General features: G+C 48.2%; 1 protein-coding gene across 2 annotated transcripts; it reads left to right on the top strand.

Moving 5' to 3' along the window:
- Positions 1–15,791: 15,791 nt before the first annotated feature.
- On the top strand, positions 15,792–26,926 carry PICK1 (protein interacting with PRKCA 1). Of its 2 annotated transcripts, none has more exons than XM_086753102.1 (13): positions 15,792–15,863; positions 17,018–17,108; positions 17,769–17,880; positions 18,365–18,493; positions 18,615–18,681; positions 19,986–20,075; positions 20,508–20,561; positions 20,651–20,713; positions 21,061–21,194; positions 21,981–22,073; positions 23,090–23,140; positions 24,533–24,677; positions 24,946–26,926. In XM_086753102.1, exons 2-13 carry the CDS (start codon positions 17,068–17,070, stop codon positions 25,194–25,196), a joined length of 1,230 nt encoding a protein of 409 aa, XP_086609228.1. In that variant the 5' UTR covers positions 15,792–15,863; positions 17,018–17,067; the 3' UTR covers positions 25,197–26,926. The 2 variants fall into 2 exon arrangements, with proteins under 2 accessions (XP_086609228.1, XP_086609236.1); XM_086753110.1 differs by having other exon boundaries at positions 15,833–15,863; positions 17,021–17,108.
- Positions 26,927–27,597: the final 671 nt, after the last annotated feature.

Genomic DNA, 27,597 nt, shown 5'->3' with positions numbered 1-27,597 from the left:
GTGGCAGGGCTGCGAAGGTCTGAAGATGTAGAAGTGGAGGGGAAGGGAGGAGAGAAGGGGATGGGGTGGATTCTCTCTTATCGCAGGGATGCACGGCAATGCACACAGAGGGACTCCTTTTCACCTGAGTGGAAAATGAAGTGTGTCAAAGCTGAGAAATATTGTTGACTCGATGAAAGCTAACATTCTTCATAGGCCCTTCTCCCATGTAAATACAAAATGAAAGAGTGAACCATCCCAGTGGCCACATAGAGATGAGCCAAGTAGTGGTGACAGGATTACACAGTTGTCAGCAGCTTCCCATTCCCTCATTTAAAGAGTGGTTCAGCTCCCCACCTCCTCTCCCCTGCCTGTCCTACTCCTTCTGCAACACAAGTCTGATCAGCTTCTCTGCTACAGGACATTCTCAAACTTAATTCTGGCTTCCCCCAGTCAGATACTGCTCCATATTCCCCATATCCAGCAGGTACCTCCACATCCAGTGTCATCCAAAGGATCTTCATGTAACCTCTAGAAAGAAAGAATGAATAATTCCCACCAGCAGTTGGTATCACTACTTGTTCAGATAAAACATCCAGGTCCACCTGTCCTTCCCTTCCTCCAGTCCAGTGAGAGGGGACTTCATAGGACTTCTAGATTACAAACCTGAAGAGTTACAGAGTTTTCCTTGGAAAAATCTGGTCACACAATGAATTTAGCAGAAATCTGGAAACAGAGAAGAGTTTGCCTGTGCCAACTTGAGCTGGTGGCAACATCAGCCCTATACCTGAGCCGGACAGCCACAGGAAGGTCTTGAAGCCAAATCCCCTTCTAAGACTCTCATGTCTCTCTTTTTTTCTCAGGGGCAATCTAAGCTTTGCCAAACCTAAGGCTACCTACCAATCTCATCAGCCCTCGCAGCAGGTGGCACTGGTGGCTTTGAAGGAGATGCTCTTGTCTGCCCAGAGTAGATCATGTCACACCGCAGAAAGGACAGAGTGCTAGGACCTGGATTTAAAGCAGGCAGGGCACCCCTGAGTGTCCTCAAAGGCAAAGTCCAGCCTGAGCTGCTTCCTCTGAGAGCAGCATCTGGGTCATGCCACAGATGTCCCCAAGAGCATTCAGTGAGGAGTAACGAGGACCAGTCAGGGTGCTTCAAGGCTGTGCCTGCAAAGCACTGTAGTTTGCAGCACGGAGCATCTCCCCTTCCACATCAGCAGGTAATGGAAGAGAAAATAAATTCTAACCATGCGCACAAAGAGGACATCTCATCCCAGACAGTGTGGGAGACGCTCCTTGGACACTGAGGTCTCAGCTGTGCTCATGATGGGCCTGACTCTACTTTCAGTGGCATCCCGAGGGGCAGGGACAGGACTGTGGCGCTTGCCATAAACTTCACCATCTGAGCAGTTGTCAAGAATCTTACCATTAGGTTTGGCTTTCCAAACCCAAGGGACATTCAAAGAATCACTTGTCTGCCAGTGATGGTCTGGGAGTTTTTAAATGGGCATCAGCATTATGCTGGAAATTAATAACAAGCCCAGATCAAGTTCCTAATCTAAAGGTACATCTGGGACGTTTTAAACCCAAGTGCCACCTCTTGGGAACAGCACAGGCCCTGCACCTCCGCAGAGCCGCACCCTGCGCATTTTGCTCCAAAGCAGGAGAGGAGTTACAGCCCGTGACCCCGCAGGGACGCGCGACACGGTGACTAGAGGAGCATGGCACTGCTCGCGGAGCATCCCGGTCCAGATGGCACAGCTGAACCTGCTGGGTGGCAGGACTCCCCGGCACCGCTGGCTGCACCAGTGCCTGCTCCCACAGCTGTCTGGTGTCCCCTCTTCTCCCTACCCCCCAGGAGAACGCACAGCATCCATGGTCCCCTGGCCACCAACGTGGCCCCTCCGTAAGGGGTCCCCTCGCTCCCTGGTCAGCTCTGTTTGAATCGAGGCATGAGAATTTCTCCCTCATTCCACAATCCTCTTGCCTTCCACCCCCCACTCCAGCCATCAAAATCCTCCTTCCCTGCCTCCCTCCTTCTCCTTCCCGCCGCCTCCCCCTTCTCTCCCTGGAACTTCCCTGCAGCTGCAGAGCTGGCCAGACAATCGGGTGTTTTAGAGAAATACATTTTTGGGCTAATTTGCCATGCATAAGTGTTTCTCTTACCCTTTAAAGGCAGGGAACAAAGAGCACATTCTCCGGGAGCTCTGCCCTGTTGTGAACAGCCCCGCAGCTGTACAGCGCTGTGCTACCCTCCGCTCTCCTGCTCCACTCTCTGCTAGCTGTGTGAGGAGATGGGGCTCTGCTTCTCCCTGGGGACCACACCATCTCCTGCCCAGCACCACACATTTCTTCCTGTTTTTTAAAAGCAGAGCCACAACAAGTGGGGAGGGAAGGGATTTGGCAGCACGGTCACCTAGACTGCCTTGCCAGAGATTATCCAGGTACAGCCTTTTATGTTGAGACATCATTTATTTGGAAATAATCTGAATTTGGGCTTAATCCTGTGTCCAAGTTAAGTATTTATTTTATCCCCTCGACAAGTAACACTGTGGCAATGCATTACATGCACCATGTTAGACCGCATGAAATTTAGCGCTATCAAGGCAACCTAGTCATTAAAAACAAAGTCACGTGCGAGGTTTTCAGGTCCTACTTCCTCACTTCAAACACTGGTAGCCTGCTCTGGTTGGGGAATTTCTCAGACAGGAGAGTTTTCCTTTTTAAGGCTGGGATGTTGAGCGAAGAACAGATTTGACCTGGTGGACCAGATTGGGAGCAAGGTGCAGATGTTCTGGCATGAATCACTCACGGGTTGTGGGAGAAGGAGATGGCCTGGAGCAGCTGGACACTGAGGAACTAAAGATTTTTGTCAGCCTTTTGGGGATCCCGTTTCAGCACTTGCTGAATTATCTTTTCCCCTATCCATGAAAAGCAGGTCCAGGAAACAGCTTCCCAGATGGGGTGACAGGTTCTGGGGTAAGTGAAACGAGGCATTTAAACCAGCACAGTGAAGCCACTCGCCCCATTTCAGTAGCACTGCATCCAGGCAAACTCTTCCTATCAGCCCACTCCCATCCACCATAAATATCAACTCAGTCCAAACCAGTCCCGTTTTCAGCTCCAAATTCAACGCGGTCTAGGGCAACTAACCCAGTCACGTGCAGCCTACCCAGAACGTGCCTTCACAAGCTGCCATCCCAAGCCTGCATTCCGATTGCACTCTGTCCATGTAAGCGTAGCTCCGCCAGATCAAAGCCAGTGCAGCTCAGGCCAAGCCAGCCGTACCCAGGCCGTTCTGACCAAATTCAAGCCACACTCCCTTCAGGGACGAGTGCAGTCTGGCCTGTTCAGTTGCACTCAAAGTCTAAGCCAGTGAGGGGGTGAACTGGGATGCACCAGCTGCACGGCAAGAGAAGCTCAACTCCGAGACACTTGAAATGTGTTTTCAAGGAAAAATGCCTGGATCTTACAGAGGTCACCATGGCTTTAATAGCTTGTGCCACTTTATCTCAAATTGGTTAACAGCATCGATCCCCCTGAAATGCCCTGCACATCATACCGCTACAGAGGCACTCATTCTGCAGCTCTCTCCCACACCTTGCGCCCTACTGTTTTGCCTCCAGCAGATCCTCTTGACTCAAATTCAGATGGATCTGTTGGCAAAAAAAAAAGAAGCTAGAGACTTTGCTTTAAGTTTGTTTTAAAGAACAGATGGGATGAGGAGAGGAGAGGAGAGGAGAGGAGAGGAGAGGAGAGGAGAGGAGAGGAGAGGAGAGGAGAGGAGAGGAGATGGGGAAGGGAAGGGAAGGGAAGGGAAGGGAAGGGAAGGGAAAGGAAGGGAAGGGAAGGGAAGGGAAGGGAAGGGAAGGGAAGGGAAGGGAAGGGAAGGGAAGGGAAGGGAAGGGAAGGGAAGGGAAGGGAAGGGAAGGGAAGGGAAGGGAAGGGAAGGGAAGGGAAGGGAAGGGAAGGGAAGGGAAGGGAAGGGAAGGGAAGGGAAGGGAAGGGAAGGGAAGGGAAGGGAAGGGAAGGGAAGGGAAGGGAAGGGGAGAAATGAGACTGCAGTCAGCAGAAATGCATTTGGAGGAACATGTAATGCAGGAAAAGGTGAATGGATGGACTTATGGAGTCTCTTATGGACTACAGACCACAATCCTGAGCTTGTAAGCTAGGAAAGGCTATGTTGGAAAAAATGATAGCTGGAGGAACGTGCAATGAAAGAAAGTGTAATCGGCAGCACCACTCAAGTGCTAGGACAGTGGGACAGCTTGAGCCTCAGCTGGCAGAGCCCACTAAATCTCTCAGTTCCTTCCTGACTCTTTGAGCTCCTTGCACTCAGCGAGGTTGGTAGCCATACACATGTAAGAACTTAGTCACAACAGGAGGCCGTTAGTGGAGCCAAGGCTCAAAGACATGCATTTATTAATGGCGTGGTGGCACTTGTTCTACACAGAACACCACCTGCTCTTAGCTCAGCTGAGGTCTTAATGCTCTGGGACTCCTGCCTTGCTGTGCTGCTGTGAGCAAGTTGGATGAGGGAGCAGTGGAGAACTTAAGGTTTCTCAGTTTCCAAACCACATTTCAAACTCCAGAACTTGCTCTTCTGACCTTACAAGTGTCAGTGAGGTATTAAAAATGTAGCGCCAAGAAAAAGTCAATTTCTGCTGGACTCAGAGCTGCAACAGTGAAAATCCCATTGAGCAATGGGTTGAATCATATTTAGCATCCCCTCTGGGTAAATGTCCTTCAATCCCTCTAGGAGACTGAACTTGAAAATGTCCCTGGCAGGGTTGCAGGGGACATCATACATGCACAGGTGGTCTGAGTGGCACAGGTAGATTGGACACCCAGACCAAACACCAACACAAACACCCCAAAGCCCAGGATGAGGTTAACAGGAGCAAAATTCATCTCCAGCCTTTGTGGTTACCATCTCAGTAGGACAGAGAGAGTGATAGAAAGGAGAGGAAAAGGAGGGAGAAGGTTAGGGAGTGGGGGAGGGCCGGGAGCCCGCAGACTTCTGTTGCCACATGATTTTCCTGGTTGTTTTCAAAGCGCTGCTCTAACACACGCGCACGAGTCCCATGTGATCGCTTATTTACGAAAGCACATTCGTAATGTTGTGTGCATCTCACATCCGCTCAGCAGCCCACCTGACTGTGGGCTCCGTCGGCACGCACTGCATCCTCCCCAGCTGCGCCATCGAGCCAAGGGGGATGGGTGACCCTTGATGGGTAGACGCTGCTCCTGTCCTGGCGAGGTGGGGAAGTGGAGAGGAGGATCATCTTTCCATTTCAAACTGCTCTTCGCTTCCTTTTGCCTGGCAGTATGTGAGCAGGCCCCAGAGGCAGGATGCTGCCCCTTCTGTACATTCATGGGGAGAAAAAGCTTTTATCTCAGATCTGGCTATCTCAATTATTTTAATTTGCAGAGCACCCAGAAGCAAACTCAGATACAAACTGACTTGGCATATGCCGATATCCCATATTTGATCTTCAAACAGGTACAGATTCTTTTCCCTTATGTAGAACTTTTTATTGTACCATCATCGCAGAAGTCCCCTTTCACTCAAAGATCCACTCAATAAAAGAGGAAGTCTCCTTAGAAAGGGCAGGGAGGAGGCTAAGAGAGAATGTTCACAATGAAATAAAGCTGGTTGTTTCTTTAAGGACGAGGGATTTGTCCTGCCTTCTATTCATTTGTATAGAGAAGCCCTAACTCTGGTAAAGTTGTTCTTCTCAGCCAAAGGGAAGTCTAAGACATGAGGAAGAGAAACGCAATGTGTGAGAACAGAGTTTTTGAAGAACTGAATTCACAGAGGCTGTGATGGGACAAGATTATGCTGCAGTAAAACATGTATTTTGGGGGTTATGTTTTCCTTTCCTTTCTCTCTCCATAGTCCTAGGTGCCAGCGTCCCTAGACAAAATGCCAATGGAAAAGAATAATTGCCCTCATATGCTGCAAAAAAACCCTCCAGTGATCTTTGCCAAAATTGAAGCTCCTATGAAGAAAGGACATCTGACATTTTAAAACTTTGGTATGGTCAAACTGTCCAACGTCATCCCTACCTCCTCTTCCCAGACAACCAATCCTTGCTTTAAATTGCCCAAGAGCCAACATCGCTACCTTGCCACAGAGATTACGCCTCCCATGGCCGTGCCTCTTTCCTGCATGCTCAGTAAGTCACCTTCATGAAGGGTTAATTCAACCAGGGCCTTTTACTCCAAGTTGTTTTCCAAGTAGCTGAGAGAATAGATCTCTTGTTACAAACATGGCTTCTGGGCATTTGGTGATGCTTTCCCTTTTCTCTCTCTCTGTACCACAAAAGAATCTTTTGTTCTTGTCCCTCTGTCTCATTTACTCTCCCCCACCCTGCTCTCGCCTCTTCCCTCCATTGGCTGCCAAGTGACTAAGGAATGGCAAAAAATGACCATAGCGCGGTCATGGCAAATATTTCTCCAGCTATTATCTGATAGAGACCTTGAGCATCTATTTGAAGGGCCCTCTGCCTTCCCTCAGGCTTCTCCTAGAGATGGGGAAAAAACGAGTCAGACACAACAGGGCAGGATATAAGTTGAATCAGCCCAGCATGCTAATGGAAATGTCTTGCGAATGGAGTCATGGTGCCTGTTTCAGGAAAATCAGATGATAGGGACCCAGGACTGGCAGGAGTCCAGTGGCGGCTTCAATGGGTCTAGATTTTATAGGAACTCTGCATGTATTAAAAAACGCATGAAAGGCACAAAAAAGTCACTTTCTTGCCTCCACATTTACTGATTCAGCTGTTTGTAAGCTGGAGCCGACACTCTTTGTTGGACGGGTTGTAACGTTGTATAGTTTCTCCGCGTCATTGCCGTAAATCCTCTTGTGAATGATCTCCTGACACAGAAAAGCTGTGGCAAATCCCCATGGGGATCATATCTTCCCACATCCCATTGAAATTATACCTCGGGCGTTCCCACAGACATCCTTCCACCTATGGTCTCCTTGCACGTACTGCTTCACTAAGTCATTTTGCACGTTTATACATAGATATGTAAAAGTTCACATGACACTAAAGTCATTGCAACTTCCACAATGACCTTTCAGCAACAGAAACAATTCCCCAGCCAAATTCCCACGTCCCTACCTTTTAGAACATTTGGATATAACCTTCACTGCCTTCTGCAAGAAAATAAAATTCTTGAATCTCATCTGAAGCAAATCTTCCTGTTCCTGCCTTTCTGCTCATCTTCTTCCCTACCGAGCCTCTTCACTCCTCTGGCTACCCTTTGTCCTGAGTCCATCTCAGTCCGTGTTGTGTTTTAGGTGAACATGGCATATGCTGCCAGGCTCCACCTGCCAAGCTTTCTGTGCTTTTTTCCCATTCAGTACCTTAACTATTTTGGAAGGCCCTTGAAACAACCAGTAAATTTCAGCCTTAGTGACTTCCCGCACACACGCATACAATGCTGTGGATGTAAGGCATTATCTGGAGAATTTTTATTCCTGTAGAGAAGAGGAATGGACTACATACATAGATAAAAGAGCCATTATATTCCCACATTAGAAGGACTTCTTGTCTGGTGGATTTTAACCAAGCTAGTTAAAACATCATGAAAATGGTGCACTGACCAGCTCCTTACATTTTTATGACAGTAGCCACAGTAAAGATTTGTGCTAAGTCAACCGTATCTGTTTCGAAACTGCGTGCAGAGCAGCTTTGATTGTAAAGCATCAAACCCTTCTAATATGTAATGACCAACGAATATATAATAATCCTCTTCCTGCCTCCTGGCTTGATAACATCTAAATGAATCCCAGCGCAGGCACAGAGATTCTTGCTGCAATCCCAGCTGTGCCCCACTGCTCCCACAGTAGCTCTGTCGTCCAGGGTGTTCACCAGGGGGGTACAGTCAGCCTCAGTAGATAAACATCGATTATCCCCATCACAAAGGACAACCGAAGCACCCTGAGGTGAAGAATTTTACCCTGCTCAATCCAGAAACCCTTGAATTCAAATGCTGTGTGTCTAATGCTACAAGCATAAACCTCCTCACCAAGCAGTGCCCCTGATGAAGCAAAGCATGGCTGGACCCTCTTAGAAACCCCCGCATAGCAATGGTGAAACAAGGAAAAGGATTTTCTTGTCCCTGGTTCCAATTCCCCTTTGCAGGGTGGGATCCCACAGTCCTGCAGTGGAGACTACGGTAGTCAAAGGCGTTACACTGCCTAGAGAGCCCCGTTGGGGTCATCTTTGCACCATGTGGAGTCCAAGAGGTCAGCTGTTGAAGTCCCTTTGGAAAAAAAGAGTCTACCACCATCTTTTTCACAGAGGAGAAGCCCAAGGATGGATTATGAATTCTTACTTAGATAATTTTGGATGAATCAAGAAAAGAGAGGAGGGATAGCTGGATGGCTAAATAAAGCCAATGAGATCACATGTTCCGCCTTTTTATCTGCTTTTCTCTTTCTGCTTTTGGACAACAAAGCTTCCTTTGATAGAGAAGAAGAGAGGGGTAGGGAGGGTGAGGAGAGGGGGTGCCAGAGTCACCCCAATGGCCCCCGGTCACTTATCCACGCTCCTTAATGTGATGTTCCCACTGACAGAGACAGAAAAAAAACAGTGATCTCATGATTCCAGAGACGATTCATGCAAACAACCCTTGGAGATGAGGGGTGAAGGGGAAAGGAAAGAGGGGTAAAGGATGAGTGAGAAAAGGCGAGAAAGGCAGAGGAAAGGGTAGGAGTGATAGGGAGAGGGGACATGGGAAGCAGGACCTTGGAGGACAACTGTGGATGGAGTTAGAAATTGAAGGTCAGAATCCAAAAGAGGATGTGCAGAGGGATTGTAGGGAAAAGGAGAAGAAAGAGGAGTCTTGAGACCAAGGGTAACAGGACTGGTGGAAGAAGGTTAGGTGTGACATTGCATGGCAGGGCTGAGGCCAAGGTCAGGGATAAGAGTGGACTGAGTTCTCGAGGATGTAGGAAAGGGAGGCTGGGCTCCAAGACAGTCTGGTGGGAGGAGGAACAAGGGCTTGATGTGAGTCTCAGAAGGAAAGGAGGGGGAAGTACCTATGGGGTTGGGAGCAGAAGGGGTAAGACTTATTGAAACTTACTACTTCTGCATTCTGCTTCCACAAAACCAGGTCACCAAATCTGCCAAGAGAATAATCCTGGTCTCTCACAGCCCCAGAGCCAACAGATGCCAAGAATGCAATGGGGAAAGAGATTTACTACTTGAGGCATTCAGCCATTTCCAAGGGAGGTGGTGGTGAAGCAGTGGGGCTGGAGACAGGCAGCCCAGTTTCCACATTGGTTGGGTTGATCTCTCTGCAGGAGACCTTCACACCTGCACAGAGGAGCACTGCGTGTGTGTTACACCTCACCCGCCAGCAGCCACTTCCTTCAGCCTTCTTCCTTTCCTTCTGTCCTGCCCTTTCTTTCCCACTTCCTCCCGCCATCCTTCTTTGCCGCTTCCCCACAGGGAGACTCAGTGCAGCTGGCAGGAGATGTCCCACCTCCTTCCCCATCCCCCTGGGAGACCTGCCAGCCCAGAAGCCCTTGTCCCTAACTGGTGAAGCAGCCAGGGCCGAGCAGGAGGCTTTTGAGCCTACAGGGTTCCTGATGGAGCTGGGACAAAGAGGGGGACGAAGGACTGGGGAAACAACAAAAAGAAAAAGTGTCTCCCTTCATGAGCTGCCATCTCCACGTCTGATGGTTTTCCCCAACAGTGGCCTGTCCTGGGGGCTCATCATGTTTCCCGTCTGCTCCGTGGCAGCTAATCGGTGACCCACTGACAGTCTCTGTCCATCACTCCTCTCTGCACACAATGGGGTAATTAAACCCTGACCCTCCGCTCCTTTTATCCATTTCCTCTGCGCAGTCGCTCCCCGAAACAGCAGAGGGGAGGGCCTGCTGTGGAGGCTCCTGGCCCAGCCTCCAGCTGTAATGAAGATGTAAAGCACAGGAAGGACTCACTGTGAAAAGAAAGATGCTGAGGGGACAGCCAAAGAGGTATTGAGCGATACAAGACTTCCCACACGCTTATGCTGAGCTCTGCTGACCTACCTCCATCACAGACGTTTGTGAACCTTCAACCCTTTATCACCACGCCCACAGGTTGTCCAGCATCGTGCTCTGCCCATGCATACCTACAGCAAACCCACTGCTCCTCTGCGTGTCCCCAGGGTAGTGCCAGGTGTGGGTGCCCAACTCAGGTCTCGTAAAGCTTCCAGGAGCTTCAATACCTCCATCCCTGGGCTTGCTCCCCCACAGTACCATCCAGCTTTGTTGATGTGGCCCAGCCCAAAGCTTCTGCACTCCCTGGTGCAAACCCATTGCCTCCAAACCCGTGGCCTCCACTCAGGCTAAGCACAGTGCCTCAGGCCTGTCTCATCGGCCTTTCCTCATTAAACACCTGCAGAAGGCAGAGGGAGTTCTTGGTGGCAGGGTGCATCCCATGGACCACAGCTGGCCAGGACAAGGTGATGTTCTGCTTGCCTGCACAGCAGGACAAGGGAGGATGCAGCCAGTAACAGACAGGAATCACAAAATGCCAGGAAGTCCTCTTTCTTCCTTTCTTTCCTTTTTTTTTTTTTTTTCTGGCTTTCTGGCACTCCACAAAATTTATTACATAGATTGATAAACAGCCAGAAATGATGCCGAGCAACTCAGACTCTGCTTCCTCCTCCCTTCCCCGAGTGGGGAAGCTGCCTCCCTCCCACGCATGAGCAAGAAGGGTTGGGGCCACCCAGGGAAGGGCATGACGGGTAAAGCAGTGCCCTCGAACAATTAAGCACTGTCCCAGGCACTGCACACCCCTGTCCTGGGAACAAAAGAGTCACACACAAGAGACCTGACTGTGAAGCCTCCATCCGCTTTCATCACTGACCCCCGGGGCAGCCAGGGCACAAGGTCAGCCCACTTAAACTCCAAACTCGGCCAGAAATAGAGCTGGGAAGTGGGCAAGGGTGGCCAAGTGCAGGGGTCCCCAACCATTTGAGGGGTTCTTTGACTGAGCCATTTCATTTCATCAAAGACACTTTTTTTTTCTGGAAGGAAAATGGAGAGCAGCGGGTGTGAAGGGAGTAAGGGGGAGGCGGGGTGTTCGCCGTGAATTATGACCACTCTCAACAAGAGTCTTTTACATCGCAGAGGTGAGGAGAGGATGGGGTAATTGGGCATGTTAGACCCATGCATAATGAGGGCAAGTCTCTGCCCGTTTCCCACCCTCCACTCCGCCACTGCTCACAAGATGCGGTCCCCGATATGGCCCATTGCAATGGCTCCACACCCCAAGGGCCCAACTCAAGGACCACAAGCTTCGATTGATAGCGCCTCACCAGACCAACAGTCCTCCTGGGCTGTGCAACAGAGTGTGGTCCTGCCCCTGGTGTGGAAAGGCTGAAAGTTGCCCTGTAAATTAAAAATGATCAGCCAAGCCAGGGCCTACGCTTTCCACCTGCAGGGTGTCAGAAAATCCATGAGGTTTTAAGTCACTTTCTTTTTTTTTTCAGGTTGCAAATACTGCCCTTGCATGTAGTGCTCTCCTATAGGTAACAGCTGGACCTTCTAGATGCTCAGCACTGAGCAGTATATTAGAGACAGGTAGGAACAGACACTCTTGAGACTTGTGTCCTTGACTAGGAGGAGAAATCTGTGAGGACAAAGTCAAGGGGGAATGAAACGTGTTTGGCACACGTAGAAATACAATGCATCTAGCATTGTGCATTTCACCAGGCTTCTTCCCTCTGGATAAGCTTCTGATAATCCTAAATACAGGAAATTTCAGAGGAAGGACAATTAAAACACCTAGTGGAAAAAAAAAAAAGGTACAAAAGAAAAAAAAAATCAATGCACAAAAATACTGTTTTTCATTCCCAAAATGTGAAATTTCACCATCCAAACTAAGTCAGCCTGAACTCCAAAGGACACCAATACTGTGTTCTGCTGAAATTCTGTGGGGCAAGCTTGGTTCCCCCACGGGAAAGGGTATGTCCAGCTCGTTAGAATGAACTGAAGGTACAGCTCATTCTAGGAGAAGTTTGAACACAGCGGTGATATGATGTACAGGTTGGGAAATAAGCAGTCCAGTCACTTGTAGCCATGTTTTCAATGTTTCTCACCCCTTCCTCTCTGAGTTGGTAGCCCCAGGATGCATGAGCTTACAGCAAAGTCCCACCCCGGTGTGTGATAAACCACCCCTGCATTTGACTGCCCCCTAAACCACCTCAGTGGGGCCTCTGCGGGGGTCTGGAGCACCCAGCAGAAGCAGGGCAGGGACAGGGCAGGCTGGATGTGGAGCGCAGGCAGGGAATACAATCCTCACACTTACCCACTCAAAGTTCCCCCCAAAACAGACAACGTGGCTGAGGGACAGCGCTCAAGGAGGATGTTAGCTCAGCGTCAGTCGTGTCGACGCTGACAACAGTAGCAGAAAAGCAGCCAGAAACACGAGATTCAGCACAGACCCAGTACAGAGAAATGCATCTGAGCGCCAAGAAGCTAACTAGTCATGCAACGTGTGATCTGCTTGCAGACTCCTTATTACACGTGATGAAAGACAAGCAGGGAGTTTGACTCAGAGCCTGGGCTGACTTTTCTTGGGTTGGCTAAGGGTGGAAAAATGCCTGTACTTGCAAACCGAGCCCTCTTGATCCAAGCCGTATTGGTAGAGAGTAAGCAGTGAGCCCACTTTTCAGGACAAAGCTGCATTTCAAATTTTTGATGCAATTAATCAGACCCATTCCGAGAACAAACAGCTTCCTGGGATTTTTTTACAGGCCAGCCAGCCTTATTTTTCTTTTATTTTAGATTACAATTTTCAGCAGTAATTTATTACTTTTTCCTTTGGGAGCAGGCAATCGGCTGGATTTCTAATATTGAGACAGACATGGCTTCAGGGCACACGCAGGCTCATTCTCCGTCTTGGGCAAAGAGAATCCCATCGATCTTGGACGTGTTGGAGTGACTGTACACAAAAGGCAGGGTCAGCCAGCACACGCATACAAAGGCTGATGCTCCAGGGACACACGGAAGGACATACACACTGCGCGCACATCAGTGGAGCAGCACAAAGCAAGGCACATCAGACCTACAGGTCTTGGCCTCGTCGGTGTCAGCAGGTTTGGGTTTTTACACCAGGCTAGATCTGCCTCTTGTCTTTCTTTCTAAGGGCAGAAGCTGCCAAGAAAGGAGAAATTCACTGCACGATTTTTTTGCCTTGCAGCACTATCAGCACAAGTAGATCCAGGAGAAAAGAGGTCCTGGGATGTCTTTTAACTGGTCTGTTGCCTGGCCACGCACAAGGCTCTGAGCAACGATTTATGTCACGCAGGTGTTCTCCTAGGCGTGGGGGAAACCTTTTCCGCCTCTCTTGCAGTAAAATAGGAGAAAGATCCCACGGCTGCAAACCCGGTGCGCCTGAATCCAGGCCCCGCTTCCTGCAGCAGAAGTTCTCAGTAGCGCCCACACGGTGGAGCTCCCCCCTTAGACATGGAACCCAGTTGGCTGGCCTGGTGGTCACCTCACGGGGTGATCCCGCGAAGGCCACGGTCAGGAAGCAGGAGGAGGCAGCAAAGGGACAGTGTGGGACTCCCAGACCTCTCACCCACAGCACGCAGCAGTCCTGCTGCAGCATGGCACAGACAGCAGGCCTGACTTCTGCCTCTGACTGCTCCGTGACATTCGATTAATCAGCTCTCGCCTGTATGAACCGTCAGCTTTGGGGAGGGTTATGCGGGGTTTCCTCTGTGTTCTGCAGTGCCCAGCTGGCCAGGGGCTGGGCTTCTGTGGCCACTGCAATGTAACTCTATCACAAATGCGTTAACCCCCAGTTGTCAATAATGAACTTCCATGGTCTGAGGAGAATAGGGGGACAGGTTATTTTTTTTTTTAAATACATTTCAGAGTAAGTATTTAAGAAGAAGTATGTTATGGATAGTTGTTTTGATCCAAGAATTTGAAAGATAATTACACAGGAAAATGTTTCCAAATGTTGCAGGGTCTCTCTCAGGATCACAGCATTGCAGAATCTGTGCAGTTACATTTTCACCATCTCTAAGGATGGATATTCCACCACCTCTCTGGGCTGCTGCAGCAGTGCTTACCCACCCTTACTGTGATTTTTTGTCATTTTATCTAACTGGAATTTCCATGCTGCAACTTGCGACCCTTGCTTCTTGCCTTTTGCTGTGCAAAATCCTTGGGAAGAGACTAGCTCTGTGTTTTCTGTATCATCCTCCCCCGGAGTCAAGTACCCTTGTACCGCTGAGCCCCAGTGAGCTCCTCACATGCAGAGATCAGGACCTGGCTCATCAATTCTAGTGCTTCACTGATGTAAAACTCCTGTCAGCATCCAGGGTCAGGATGTCAGTCTCTTCTTTTCAGAGAGCTCGTACCTGAAGGACTGCATTTCTCATTCAGCTTCCCTTCATAAATAAATCGCCTCTTAGACCCAGAACTTCAAAGTGATTATTAACAACACGCTCTTGCCCTTGTACTCTAGCATTCTGGGCGGCTTCAGTTGGATGTTTTGATGTATGCAGTTGAGAGGTTCACGGGGCTGCACACTGCAAACACTAACCACCCTCTCAGCCAGTAAGAGAGATCATTGTCATGGGCCAGTCCTTGTTCCTGGTCACGGTGGAGTTTTCAGTTCAAAGAAAGCAATTTTGTTTTGGTTTGTTTTTGATCTGAGTCAATAAGTCAGGTTTGGCAGCCTGGTAATTGCCCAGAAGCCACTAGCGGCTGGAAGAGATGACACACAACGCAACAGGCAGCCGCATTCTTCTGGGAAATCAAAGCATTCTCCCAGTGATGATGCTGTCTCAATGGGGGCAGAAAATTCATTTGAGCACCTAACCACTACCCCCAGATACACACTGCAGAGGAGCAAAACGTGCAGAAACTTGGCGATCCTGCCGTACACATGGCTGCATGGTGGTTTTGCATACAGCTGTGTTGACTGGCTTCCAAATCACTGCTTTCCCAGGTCACTTGTGGCCTGCCAGCACTAGGGGTGCTTGTGCCAACAAGTTTCAAAGCTCTTTGTGTCCCTGCTGTCATCTGAATCATCCGTCCAGGATGTGTTCACATTCACAAACGTCTTTCTGGAATGCTCCCTTCTGTGGGAGGCCAGTGCTCGGTGTACAGGGTACATCACTTTCCATAGGTAACAGCTCTGTATTTCTCCAAGAGCCAAGTGCAAGAGAGCATCCTTTCCCCGAGGCAGGCACACTTTGGGTGCCCTTTCTGGTGACTGCTCAGCTGATCGCTCACCACAATCCACTAATAACAGCAGTAGGACAAGCCATGGTGCTACTGTAGCATGCTGTGCCACGAAACCCTTAAACTCATTTAACTCAGCGGTTCCCGTCCTCTTCCTCAGCTGCTGCCACCACTGCAGCTCCCCCTCTGCGACTTGCTGAGCCCAAAGGCTTTGTCTCCCGCTGCCTCACAGTGACGGCGGTTGGAGGCTGCAGGCCTCACTCCGCCATACTGCCCAGCCCTCCCTCGCTGCGTGCCACGGTGGCCAGAGGAGCCAAAAAGTCGCGGCGGGCGGGGGACGGACGGGACACAGGGCACACCCGGAGGACACTTTCTCCCAAAAGCAGCTCCCTGAACCGGCCGCGCCGGAGGGCGCTGAGCTGGGTGGAGGGCGTGGGGTGACACCGCGACACCCACCGCCTCGCCGCTGTCAAGATGGCGGCAGGGGCGAGCTGGCCCCGCCCCCGCGGGCCTCCGTCCCCATGGCAACGCGGAGAGACGCGAGCGGAGGGGGCGGGGCTGCTGCCAGGCGGCTCGGCTGTTTCCGGGCTGGCCCCGGCGGTGACGTGTCGGTGGGCTGAGCGCGCCGGGCGGCAGGTGGCGGCGGGGGCCGCGCGCCGGGCAGCCACTTCCGGTGAGCCACGGGACACCCCCCCCAGCCCCCACACACCCCGCGGTTGCCCTGGCGACGGTTTCTGTGCGGGAGGGGCCGGCCGTCGTGCTCCCCCCCGCACCCCCGGGGTCTGTCACGGGGATCCTCTCCCAAAACGGCCGGGCCAGTGCCCGGTGTCCACCCCTGGATCTGTGAGCTGGGGCTGAGGCGTCGGGCCGTCTGGGGACCCCGCAGTCAGGGCCCAACCGGAGCCTCCCGTGCCGGGCCCTCGCCCCGCGGCCTCCAGGCCCAGCCATGTGAAAGGGTGGGAGGTGGTGGCGGGGGAGGGGGAAAGGCTGTGTCCGAGGTGCGAGGCCGCTGGCAGGAGGGGACACGGCATGGCAGGCGAGCTGTCAGGTTTGTTCGTGGGGAAATAATGAGGCTTTTTGTGAAAACGAGTTGCAAAAACCTTTGCGTAGCCTCCTGAGACAGGAGATAAATGTCAAAAAGTGACCTAGCTTGTTATGAAGAACAAACCAGAGATGTTTATGGCCTGTTGTGATAGGACGAGGGGTAATGGTTTTAAAATAGAAGGAAGCAGATTCAGACTTGATAAAAGGAAAAAAAAGAATACGATGACGGTGGTGGAACACTGGCACAGGTTGCCCAGAGAGGTGGTGGATGCCCCCTCCCTGGAAACATTCAAGGCCAGGCTGGATGAGGCTCTGAGCAACCTGATCTGGTTGGAGATGTCCTTCCTCCGTGCAGGGGGGTTGGACCAGATCACCTTTGAAGGTCCCTTCCAACCCAAACTATTCTGTGATTCTATGTTTAACAGACAGAGAGGGTAAAACTAAATATCTGTAGAAGCTGTGGTGCTAGGCAGGTAGAGTGTGTGAAGAAGCCACTTCCAGAAGAAACCATGCATTGTTCTGTGCTTTGGAGATACTGCACATGTGTGGGTTTTGAAACAACATGCAGCATTCAAACTCGAGGACTTTCTCCTGTCTCATTCAGAGCAGAGAATGAGACACACATGTTTTTCATCTTTGATGTAAAAACAGAGACCACAGTGTGAGATTCAAAAAGAAAAAAAAAAAAGAAGGGGAAATTGACAAGGGTGACAGGTTGATTCTCTGCAGTTTTCTATTGAGATCACTGGTTTATTGGGGTTTATTCTGTTCTTTTTTCCCAAGGAGTTTGGGAGAAGCTGTTTCAAGTGAACGGGCTCTACTTAATCGAAACAATGTTTGCAGATTTGGATTTTGATATTGAGGAAGATAAGCTGTGAGTATTTCACTTGTCTTTTCCTGGTTTTTGCTGACCATAGAAGTAGTCTTTGCAGCCAAGACCTAATGGGAGCGGATAAACTGACCTGCTCCTGACGCTGTGTGCTGAAGTCTCAGACTTGCCGTTCAGTCCTGATTTCTTGCTCCCTCTGGGACCCCTCTGGGATGAGGCATCGCTGTGCTGGTGAGCAAAGGAGAACACTTTCTGTGGCTCTGCAGTGACTACCCTGAGTTTCTCATTGCAATTCACTGATGACAAAGCTCTAAATTAGTGACCTGAGCCAGGGAAAAAAAAAAAAATTATAACGGAAGAAAGATAATAAGAGGCAGGAAAAGTGGAGAAAAACTCTGGATTCCTTAGGTTTGTAAGGAGGAGAGCACTGGCACTTCCTGAGCAAGTAAAAGGTTTGATGATATTAGCAATGAAGTTGACATGAAGCACTTGTCTTGCATCACCTCTAATCCTTGCAGGCAGTCTCAAAAAAGTTAGCCCAGAAGGTCTTTCTGCTGGCCCGTGCTGACAGATTCTATGGCAGGGATAGCGTGATGAATCCAAATGTGCAGTGCCCATTATGTTTCCATTTTGTATCAACTTGGATACCAGATATGCAGCTCTGCCTACCTTGCTCCGTTATTCATTCCCTCTTTCCCGTTCTAGGGGGATACCCACTGTGCCTGGGACAGTGACTCTGAAGAAGGACTCTCAGAATCTGATTGGGATCAGCATTGGGGGAGGAGCACAGTACTGCCCCTGTCTCTACGTTGTCCAGGTGGGCACTTGGGGAGGAAGAATAAACCATCTCTGCAGAACAGTGTTGTCCTGAGAGATGGAAAGCGTGGAGAGTCCTATGCCATTTGTTTTTCTCAAAGTGAGGGACATCATCTCACTTTCCAGTGAATAAGATTTCCTTACCCTGGTACCAAATAGTTGTGGAAGAATTAAATTAAGATTTCTGAAATTATCCTTCTCCTTGGAGAGCAAGTTAGAATTCTCAGGGGAATGGTGTGGCATTCTCAACATTAAGAAATCCTGTGCTTGAGGAGGTACGTCCTGAAAAGAGGCAAAAACTTCCTGAAAGAACAAGATGATCAACCCACCTCTGAGTTAGGGAAAACTTGAGGCTTCACCATGAGCAAAATCCAACTGAGTTAAATAGAAGGAATGTAATTGTCCCTTTTTCATTCTTCAGCCCTGCATTCATCTGTCTCTTCCTCTTGTTCCAGACTACCTGTGCTTTTTCTCCTCCCCGCTAGGTATTTGACAACACTCCAGCGGCCTTAGACGGCACCCTAGCAGCTGGTGATGAAATCACAGGAGTGAACGGGAAGTCCGTCAAAGGGAAAACTAAGGTGGAGGTGGCCAAGATGATACAGATGGTAAAGGTGAGAGGTAGGAGGGGGCCACTGGAGCTTCTGGGTCGTAGCTTAGTTTATTATTTGTTGGTACAGGAAGCCACTGCTACTTGCTTTCAGCACAGCAGTTTTGGATTTGCTCTTCCTACAGGGAGAAGTGACGATACACTACAACAAGCTTCAGGCTGACCCAAAGCAGGGCAAGTCTTTGGATATCGGTAAGACCGGTTTCTTTCTTCCTAGAGTGTTAACGTGACGTGGAGAGGCGAAAGATTGGTCCCAGCTAAAACCAAAGTAAAATTCTGATTCAGTTCTTCCTCTTAACTCAGTCATTTTCAAATGGATACTGTCAAAGAAGTTTAAAAAAATCCTTCCCTGACTTCTTGAAATAGTTTTGAAAGTTAAATAGAGACTTGACTGTTGTTGCGGGAGGCTTGTTTTTGTGCGCTGTGTTTAGCATGGATGATGAAAGTCAGCTAGATAATAATTTAATGTATTTATTTTTAATATATGTAAGTTATGCCAACCTGTTGAGATTTTCAGCTGTACACAGAAACGTGTCTGTCGAAAAACAATGCAGTTTCTCAGCTTGGATAACAGTCATGAAATACCTGTCTACACTGAGTTTTGTACAACCATAAATTTTATAGGAGAGAGGGAAGGTTTTATTTCTAAAACAGAGTGTCTGTTTTGAACTAACTCTACACAGCTGTCCCCATTATATGGCCTACATTTCTCACTTTTCTAAAAAAGCTATTTGTTCTTTTTGTTTTCATTTCTTTCCATGGCGATTAAGGTGCAAATGAATTGACAGGGATTGAGGAAAATGGTGAGGACTGAGAGGGATTTCTGGGGAGACAGAAGTGCGGTGAGGTATTTTCCAGAGATGCTGAACACTGTCACTCCAGCTGAGTTCCTGGGAGCTGCAGGCACTTGGCATCCCTGCAAGTTTGCCTCTAAATAAATGTTGCTGAGTCATCTGATTCCAAAGAGGGCATAATTGTCTCTAGTAATTTGCAGGGTATGACCACCAAAGACAGAAATGAATTCTGTCAAGGGGTGACAAAAGGGTTTAACTAAGATCCAAAAGATAAAAGCAAGCAAAGGGATAACTTTGAGCATTAAATCCTATTTGTCTTGCTTTCAGCCCCATCTCCTGACTTCAGTTGAAGTAATACAGTAAGTAGCATAAGCAAAGTTTAGTCCCAAATGTCATTATAGGTAGCTTATAGCAACGTGGAAGACTTGGAATAGTCTTCCAGAAGAAGTGCTGGAGCTCTTTTGATTGAAGTTTACAGGATGTGAGAACAGAACAGACAGAACACAGAAGATGTGCTTTGCACAGCTAGACCGATCATCTGGTTTCTATGGTATTCTTTTTCTCCTCACTACCTCAGTAGTGAGTGAAGTTCAGACCGGCCAGTTTATTCAGTGCCTGAGAAAATGGTGAAGTAGGCTAGTGTGCTTTTGTGTCCATAGAAATGACCCTGATCCTGCTTTGCAACTCTCTTTTGGCCTTTAGTATTGAAGAAGGTAAAGCATCGACTGGTAGAGAACATGAGCTCAGGGACAGCGGATGCCCTGGGGTTAAGCCGAGCCATACTTTGCAATGGTAAGTATTGCCCAGGAGGACATTTTCTCCATGAACACTTACCCTCTTGTGCTTACCAGCTTTTTATAGTTACTTGCATGTTCCACGTTATTCCTTCATAGTTCTTTCCTTCTGCTATATCTCACTGTTGTGGTTGCCTCTGCCCTTCCTGAGTGATATATCCTGTCATTGGGGCCATTTAAATGTTAGCTAAGGTCAAACAAATTTAAAGTGGGGACCCACTTGGTGAATGCTGATAGGTGATGATGCCACACTGTAAAAGTAGTTGGCATTTACAAAAGCTTCCCATTTTGGACAAGGGGGCAGGCTTTAGAGGCAAGAAAAATTTGAACCAAAATATGAAACTGTTTTTTTTTTCCAGTCAGTCAAGTCTTAACCATGTCCTGGATTTGATTGTTGTAATTCTGTAGTCTGATTCTTGTTTCCATTTAGATGGACTAGTAAAGAGATTAGAGGAGCTGGAGAGGACTGCAGAGTTATACAAAGGTAAACTCTGTCTTCTGGATGGGAGAGAAGGATGCCTCCATTATGTTTCAGTGAAATGACTTAAATGTTTTTTCTGGCTTCCACCACAGGCTTGACAGAGCACACCAAGAGTCTTCTCAGGGCTTTCTTTGAGCTATCCCAGACACACAGAGGTAAAGAATCTTGAATGAAGGGGGCAGAAATCTTTGACCTTCAGTTTCAGGAGTTTTAGTCAGTCCTTAGTTGTGTGATTCCCTCACTCAAAGAAAACTAAGTGTTGCAGAAACGAGGTGGGAAGGGCTGCCCTCCTGCCATTAGCGGTCGTGGTGCTAACACAGGCCCCGTCTTTCACGTGAAACATTGAAGAAATACCCTGCCAACTTCTGGTCTTTAGGGAATATGTAGCATCATTCCCCAGCTAATTGCAGGGTTTTAAGAGGGAGTTGTAGTATTGGAGGCAAGACTCTTCTCTGAGGTCAACCTCTTCTTTCATCTGTTTGTATTTGTTACCTTCATCCAGCATTTGGAGATGTCTTCTCCGTTATCGGTGTACGGGAGCCGCAGCCAGCTGCCAGTGAAGCCTTTGTGAAATTTGCTGATGCCCATCGCAACATTGAGAAGTTTGGGATTCACCTTCTGAAAACAATTAAGCCGGTAAAGAATCTAGCCATAGGAGTAAAGGGTGTGGAGAAGAGGGGAATCTAGAAAGACAGAAGCCTAACTTTGAAGGTGTGGTCTTAAAGATCATTCATTGTGGGAAGAACTGTCTTTGTCTGCTTTCCTTCAGGGAACTCTTCATAACGAACCAAAGAGGTAACGTAGTGAATGTATCAATCTTGTCCTTTTGACTTTTGCACATTGGTATATTCCTCTCCTTTTCTTTTGGGGATGAGGGGATAGTTTGATCAATGTAGTCCCTAAAGCTCTTTTGCTGATAGTGGTACCCAAAATTAAAAGATGTCACTAAATTTAGAAGAATTTAGGTAAGCAGTCCAGGAACAACTTAAGGATTTCAATCAATATATTTGAGTGAGGGTCTCCAGGGGATCTGTTCACTTAGTTCAGCAAAGAGAGTATTAAAAGTTGATCTGAGCACCACTTTAAGTGCCATGTTGGATGGACAGTCTGGGGCCTCTGAATCAGGGAAAGCGGTTTCTAGGACTGGTTGAAAATCAAACAAGATTAGTTGAAAGAAGACAAATTTAGACTAGGAGCGAGGCATGCATTTCTAACGCTGGACCTACTTGCCAGTGACAGTAATTGATGCTCTAACCACAGCAATTCTGAGTCATGATCAAATATTTTCTTTCAGATATGCTCTAGTTAAAAAGAGTTAACTCGAGGCAGTCTCATGACCTGTCCTGGTTAGAAGGTTGCACTTGATGAATTGTAGTCATACTTTTTGGTCTTACATTCAGCAACGGGATGTTTCCCTTGCAGATGCTTACTGACCTGAATACGTATCTGAATAAAGCCATTCCTGACACAAGGTTAACTATCAAAAAATACCTGGATGTCAAGTTCGAATATTTGGTGAGCCGCTATTTTTTTTTTTTCCTTTTTAGTGCTAGTTGAAATTAAGTTTCCTAGAATCATATCCTCAGGGTCACATGTAGCCTGTACAATCACATGTCCATCCTTCCACAATCCAAATGCCTTACTTTTTCCAATTATTAGCCTATTGCCAGGTTACTCAGATTCAGACACCTGCTTTTGACTCAATGGTTCTCGCTGGTAAGAGACATCTCCCAGAACCCAGATGACTTTTTTCCTACATGACCAAATTAATTTCCTTATTTAATTGTAAAGAGTTCCCATGCAACTTACGCTCCTGAACTCCCCTAAATAGCTCACCAGCCTCAGAGTCCATATTTTTCAGAGAGCTTCGGATAGTCTTTCTTTAGCCAGATAAAGCTACCGTCAAATCATGTTTGTTCTAATTTAGACCATGCTTTTTTCCCCACTTCTCCATTCCACTTACCCCTTGTTTTCTACACTCCAAAAAATGGAGTAGGATTGTTAAGTGCATCTGTCCTATAACTGTAGGAGTCTATTTCCTTTTACCAGTTTAGAGAAGTATTTGGAGCTGTAGCCCTAAGGGAAGTGAATACGGCAGCATCTCTTCCCACATCAATCCTTCTCACAAGTCATTTTTTTTCCCCCCACCACCTCTTTATTTATTGCCTCCTCATACTATTCTGGTACTGTGTTTTCCCAAACAGCAGATGAACACAGGATTTTTCTCTTACTTAGGTTATACTTATCTAAAGTATTTGCACCTCTAAGATAAATAATAAGCGCCTTCTCTCTCCCCCACCATTTTCTCTCCCCATCTTTCTCTGAATAGATTTTTCTTTCCACTTGGGATGTTTAATATGCTTTAATGCCACTGTGCTTTCCCCAGTGTCCCTAGCTGCAGCATTGAAGGAAGGCTTAAAATAGTACAACCCTATTGCTATGGGTGATAATGAAATTGCTTCTAATTCTTAGTATTTCCTTCTTGATTTGCTTTTTGGTTTTGTTTGTTTTTTTTTTTTAATCCTATGAAGTCTTACTGCCTGAAAGTCAAAGAGATGGATGATGAAGAGTACAGCTGCATTGTGAGTACCAGTACTGTGGCAATGACAATTGCATACTCTTTGTTTCTGCAGCTTCCCTATGCAAACTGCCTTGTAATTGCAAAAGCGCTCCTGTGCCTGTGTGCAGCCAAACTAGTGAATACATCCTTAACATATTAGGAATTGGAGATCCTTAAATGCTACCTAGGAAACACTGCCAATAACTGTCATGAATCACATGCGCTGTGGAGTAGTAGAGGGACCAGACATCTCTGCAGCTTGTTTGCTTGGTGGTTGCCTGTCTCAGTGTTTAAGTAATATTAGCTTGTGTAAGGAGGATTAAGGTGTTATCTTCACAGATTCCATTTGTGTGTAGTGTACAGCTTATCATTAATTCTGGACTTGTTTCTGAGAAAAGGAGGTTTAGCTTCCCTAGCAAAACGCATGTGGAAGCTGCATTTGTAGCTGAGGAAAATTGATTACAGGATCTCCTTAACAAAAGGGTTTTGAAGTTTAGAGTTTTATGACTGTAATCCTTAACGGCTCTGTTTAAGATAGCTAAAGGTGTCTCCTACGTGCCCAGTTTCCCTGCATAAAAGTAAGATCTTGTTTTATCCTAGGTATTGATCTCAGAGCAGGGATTTTATTTTATTTTTTTTTTCAGAATGGCCAATTCCCAGTGCCAGGAAGGAATAAAACTTTCCTAACACCTTTAATTGTATCTTTCCTGCTAAATAGGAGGGAAAGAATCCCAGTCTTGCCCAGCAGAGTAACATCTTTGGGTTTTGGCACATGCAGTGTGCATTACAAAGCCATAGTCCATGACAGGGATTTTTACGTGTATGTTTACAGGTGCAAGAGTAGAATGCTGTTTTCTGACAGATCTAACCCCTTTCTCTCAAAACTATTTTGGGGGACAGAGTATAGGTCCCTGCCTACTGGTTTCCAGCGTTGTACCTGGATGGTTGTAGATGCCGCAGGGTTTCCTGTGCAGATGTATAATATGTTATACAATCCATATAGGGCGAAGCTTGCAGAGAAGGGTAGAATTTTTTTGTGTGATTGACATAAATTAATGTATCCCTCAGACCCTAGACCTGGTTGTTCATAGTGCCTGTGTCTTAGTAGTTCAGATAAGAAGCCATTCCATTTCTCCATGCTGGGTTGAAGGGTGCCTGTCCTTCTGTCTTTGCTTAATAGTGATGCTTTTCTTTACCATGGTTGGCATGTATTTGGCCTTCAGCACGGCCCCGTTGACAGCCAGTTTGTTGACGTAGCTCAGTGTTCCTAATGTTTCATGCTTCCTGACTGCAGTGCTAGTGAGCTTGAGAGGGCTGTAATAACACAGGGTCATTGTGAGTCCGCATCGGTAGGCAAACTCTGTGTACAAGCACTGTTGTGGGAGTCTCTAAAATGGTGCCATGTTTTTGGCAGGCTCTGAGTGAACCCCTCTACCGGGTCAGCACTGGGAACTATGAATACCGCCTTATCCTACGTTGCCGGCAGGAGGCTCGCACGCGCTTTGCCAAGATGAGGAAGGACGTGCTAGAGAAAATAGAGCTCCTGGACCAGAAACACGGTGAGTACCACTGCTGTGATCCGCACCTGAAGGGGTCAGGCAGACACGGCTTGCTTTGACCTTCATCCTCCTCCTTCATCTCAGCTCAGAAGTCTTTGCTGAAAACTCGTCTGTGGCTGTGCCTGAGATATCCACCCTCAGAGGCCGAAAGGGATTAATGCGTAGGAGGCTGTAACTAATACTGGCGAGGGAGGCTTGATCACAGCCTTCATGCTCTGCTTGTGAAGGGGGTTTTCACCTGTGTTGTTCCAACTTATCTCCACTGCAGTGCAAGACATCGTGTTCCAGCTCCAGCGTTTTGTTTCCACGATGTCCAAGTACTATGATGACTGCTACGCCGTGCTCCGAGACGCGGATGTCTTTCCCATTGAGGTGGACCTTGCCCGCACTACTCTCAACTATGGGCAGAAGGACACATACACGGATGGGGCAGAAGAAGAAGAAGAAGAAGGAGGAAGTGAGAGAGAGGGTAGCGGGAAGGAGGACGCAAACGGTGAAAAGCTCATTGATGATGTCTGAGTGTGCCGGCACGGCCAGAGGAAAGACTTTGCAGATTGTTAAAAAAACATGTATTTCACATGGCGATTCATCCTCCGTGACTTTCTGTGTATGTCGTATGTCCAGCCTGGGATTCCTCCTCTGCTTTGGGTGGTGGTGGCTAGTTGGATTGGGACCAGCCTCTGCTTTCCTCTCTCTTCCCTTGCTTGTTTGCCTGGATATTCCTTTTTTCTCCAGAGACTTCTGCTGCCCAGCTCAGGTACTGAGGTGTGGGGAGGAAAATCTCCTACCACACTGCCATGTGACTCTAGGTACAGACAGGGCACTGGTGAGTGTGTGGGATGCGCCACTCCCCTCTGGCACATGGAAGCCCGTTAAACATCTGGAGATGATTGCAAATGGCAAGAACAGCTCCTTCTGTCCTCCCCTTGTGCTCTGGGAAAGTGTTAGCACCAGCATTGTTTTCTTCACCCCACTGATTGCTGTCTTCAAGCTTCCCATTCTCTGGCCTTTTTAAGCTTCTTCTGTCTCTTCCATCTGTCCCTGTGTGCTGCAGGACTGTTGGTTTGTTGTTTGTTTTGTTGTGTTTTTTTTTTTTTGTAGGATGATCACTCCCACCACTCCTAGCTCTCTGTGTTTTTAAGAAATAGGAGCAAGTTTGAACTGATGCCTAGAAGTGGTGGTCGTACATGCGATCTGATCACCCCCCATCTAAGGGGCTGGGGGAAGCTCTGAAAGCAGGGGCTGGTGGAGGTAGGGGCCTGGCATGCTGAGCTGCTGCAACCCTGCTGCAAAGACCTGGAAGTCTCTTCTCCTGGCTCCCATCCTCTTCATGGTCCCTGAGCTCCTGCACTGTCTGCACACTCCATAGCTACACCCTAGGGCTAGAATCATGCAGGATATGGCTCTGCCCTTCCCTGCTGGAAGGAGGGACCTGGCTCAGGAAGGAGCCGTCCTACTCAGCAGAGTTGCTGAGGTGAACGTACTTGTCTGAGGCAGACAGGTTCCTGGGAGTAACAGCAAAGCTGCATGCATTTCCTTTCCATCGTTCTCTTACAGCTCTTTGCAGTGGACAGTATCCAAACATGCTTCTTGAGGATGTGCAGCCAGTCCTGCACACTCTTGCCTTGTGAGCCACCTTAGAACTGCAAAGGAGATATCCCATCCTGAAACTAGAGAGGAGAGACGGAAAGCCTTACAGAGAGAGGACACCATGGCCTGTAAGCAGAGGCTTTGAGATTTTTTACTGCAGATCGTGAATAGCCTAGCACCTCCTGCTCTCCTCTCCACACAGCCATTTTGTGCTGCCTCTGGGCCAGGTGGAAGCAGTGGCTAATGTCCCATTCCCCAGCACAGGGGAAGGAGGGAAAGGAAAGCCAAGGTAAGTGAGGCTGCTTCTTTCCTCCTTCCTTTTCTCCTCCCTCCATCCCTGTGGGCTGCTCCCAGATGTAGATGGCACTTTCTCATTTAGCAGGCGGCACACCTGTCAGGAGTGGTACGCTGCTGGGAGGCAAGGAGTTTGACTTCTCTGTCGTTACATTCTAGTGGTAGTGAGAGGAGTTATTTAAGGGCATTAATTTATGATTGAGATGTTTCTTTTGTTTCATTTATTCTCTTTGATTTGTTTTTGAGCTTCGTTGTCTCTGTGGGTGCCTGGAAGAAAGCCATCCATGGTCAAGCTGCTCTGAAAGATTTAAACAGACTCTGATATACTGACTGTTGTCTCTAATAAAGAAAAATGTGACATTTCGTTTCCTGTCCCTCGTAGGTTTTCTTTAGAGATTGATTTGCTTATTCTCCATTGGTCTTAAAATATAGTTAGGGCAAGAAGGGTGTCATCTGCTGGCTTTTTTTTTCCCTTGCTCATACTGGGGGATAATCTATTCCTAGCTGCAGTGGTCACTGCAGCACTGGTTTCCAGACGAGGAGGCTTACAAATGCTGTAGCAAGGCCAATCCTCCATGTAATACCAGCTTCTCTGCGTCTTGGCATCCCAGGGGAACGCCAGCCTTGTAAAGCCACCAGTTGCCTCACTCCTGCCTGATGGCATCTTTGCACCCCTCCAGGGCCAGCTTCTCCACACAGCTCAGCTGTTGCATCACAACCTTGAGCTGATACTTAAGTCCCTGATCCTCTTTCAGAGCTGTTTGTTGTGCCAAAATATGGAGCAGTTAAGAGGAACAGAGAAAATGTGCTGTTGGCTTTCAGGCAGGCTCTGCCGAAGCACGGTGGGAAGCAGTGTAGCCAGGTTTTTTGCAACCTGACTGGTGGAGGGGAAGGAAGAGGGCTGGGTATCTTACAGTACCGTGTGTAGCGAGATCTTGTACCCTGAGGGCTTTTACATGCTTTTGTGAAAAGATTTAAGAGCGGGAGGCTTAGTGGGAAATGGTGGCTGGGGACAAGGAAACAGAGGGGACCTTGT

This window comes from Chlamydotis macqueenii, chromosome 1 (assembly GCF_036417535.1).
Source record: "Chlamydotis macqueenii isolate bChlMac1 chromosome 1, bChlMac1.mat, whole genome shotgun sequence".
In the NCBI taxonomy this organism is placed as follows: domain Eukaryota; kingdom Metazoa; phylum Chordata; class Aves; order Otidiformes; family Otididae; genus Chlamydotis; species Chlamydotis macqueenii.
Note: the sequence above shows the minus strand (reverse complement) of the source record. Positions and strands in the feature narration are given on the sequence as shown.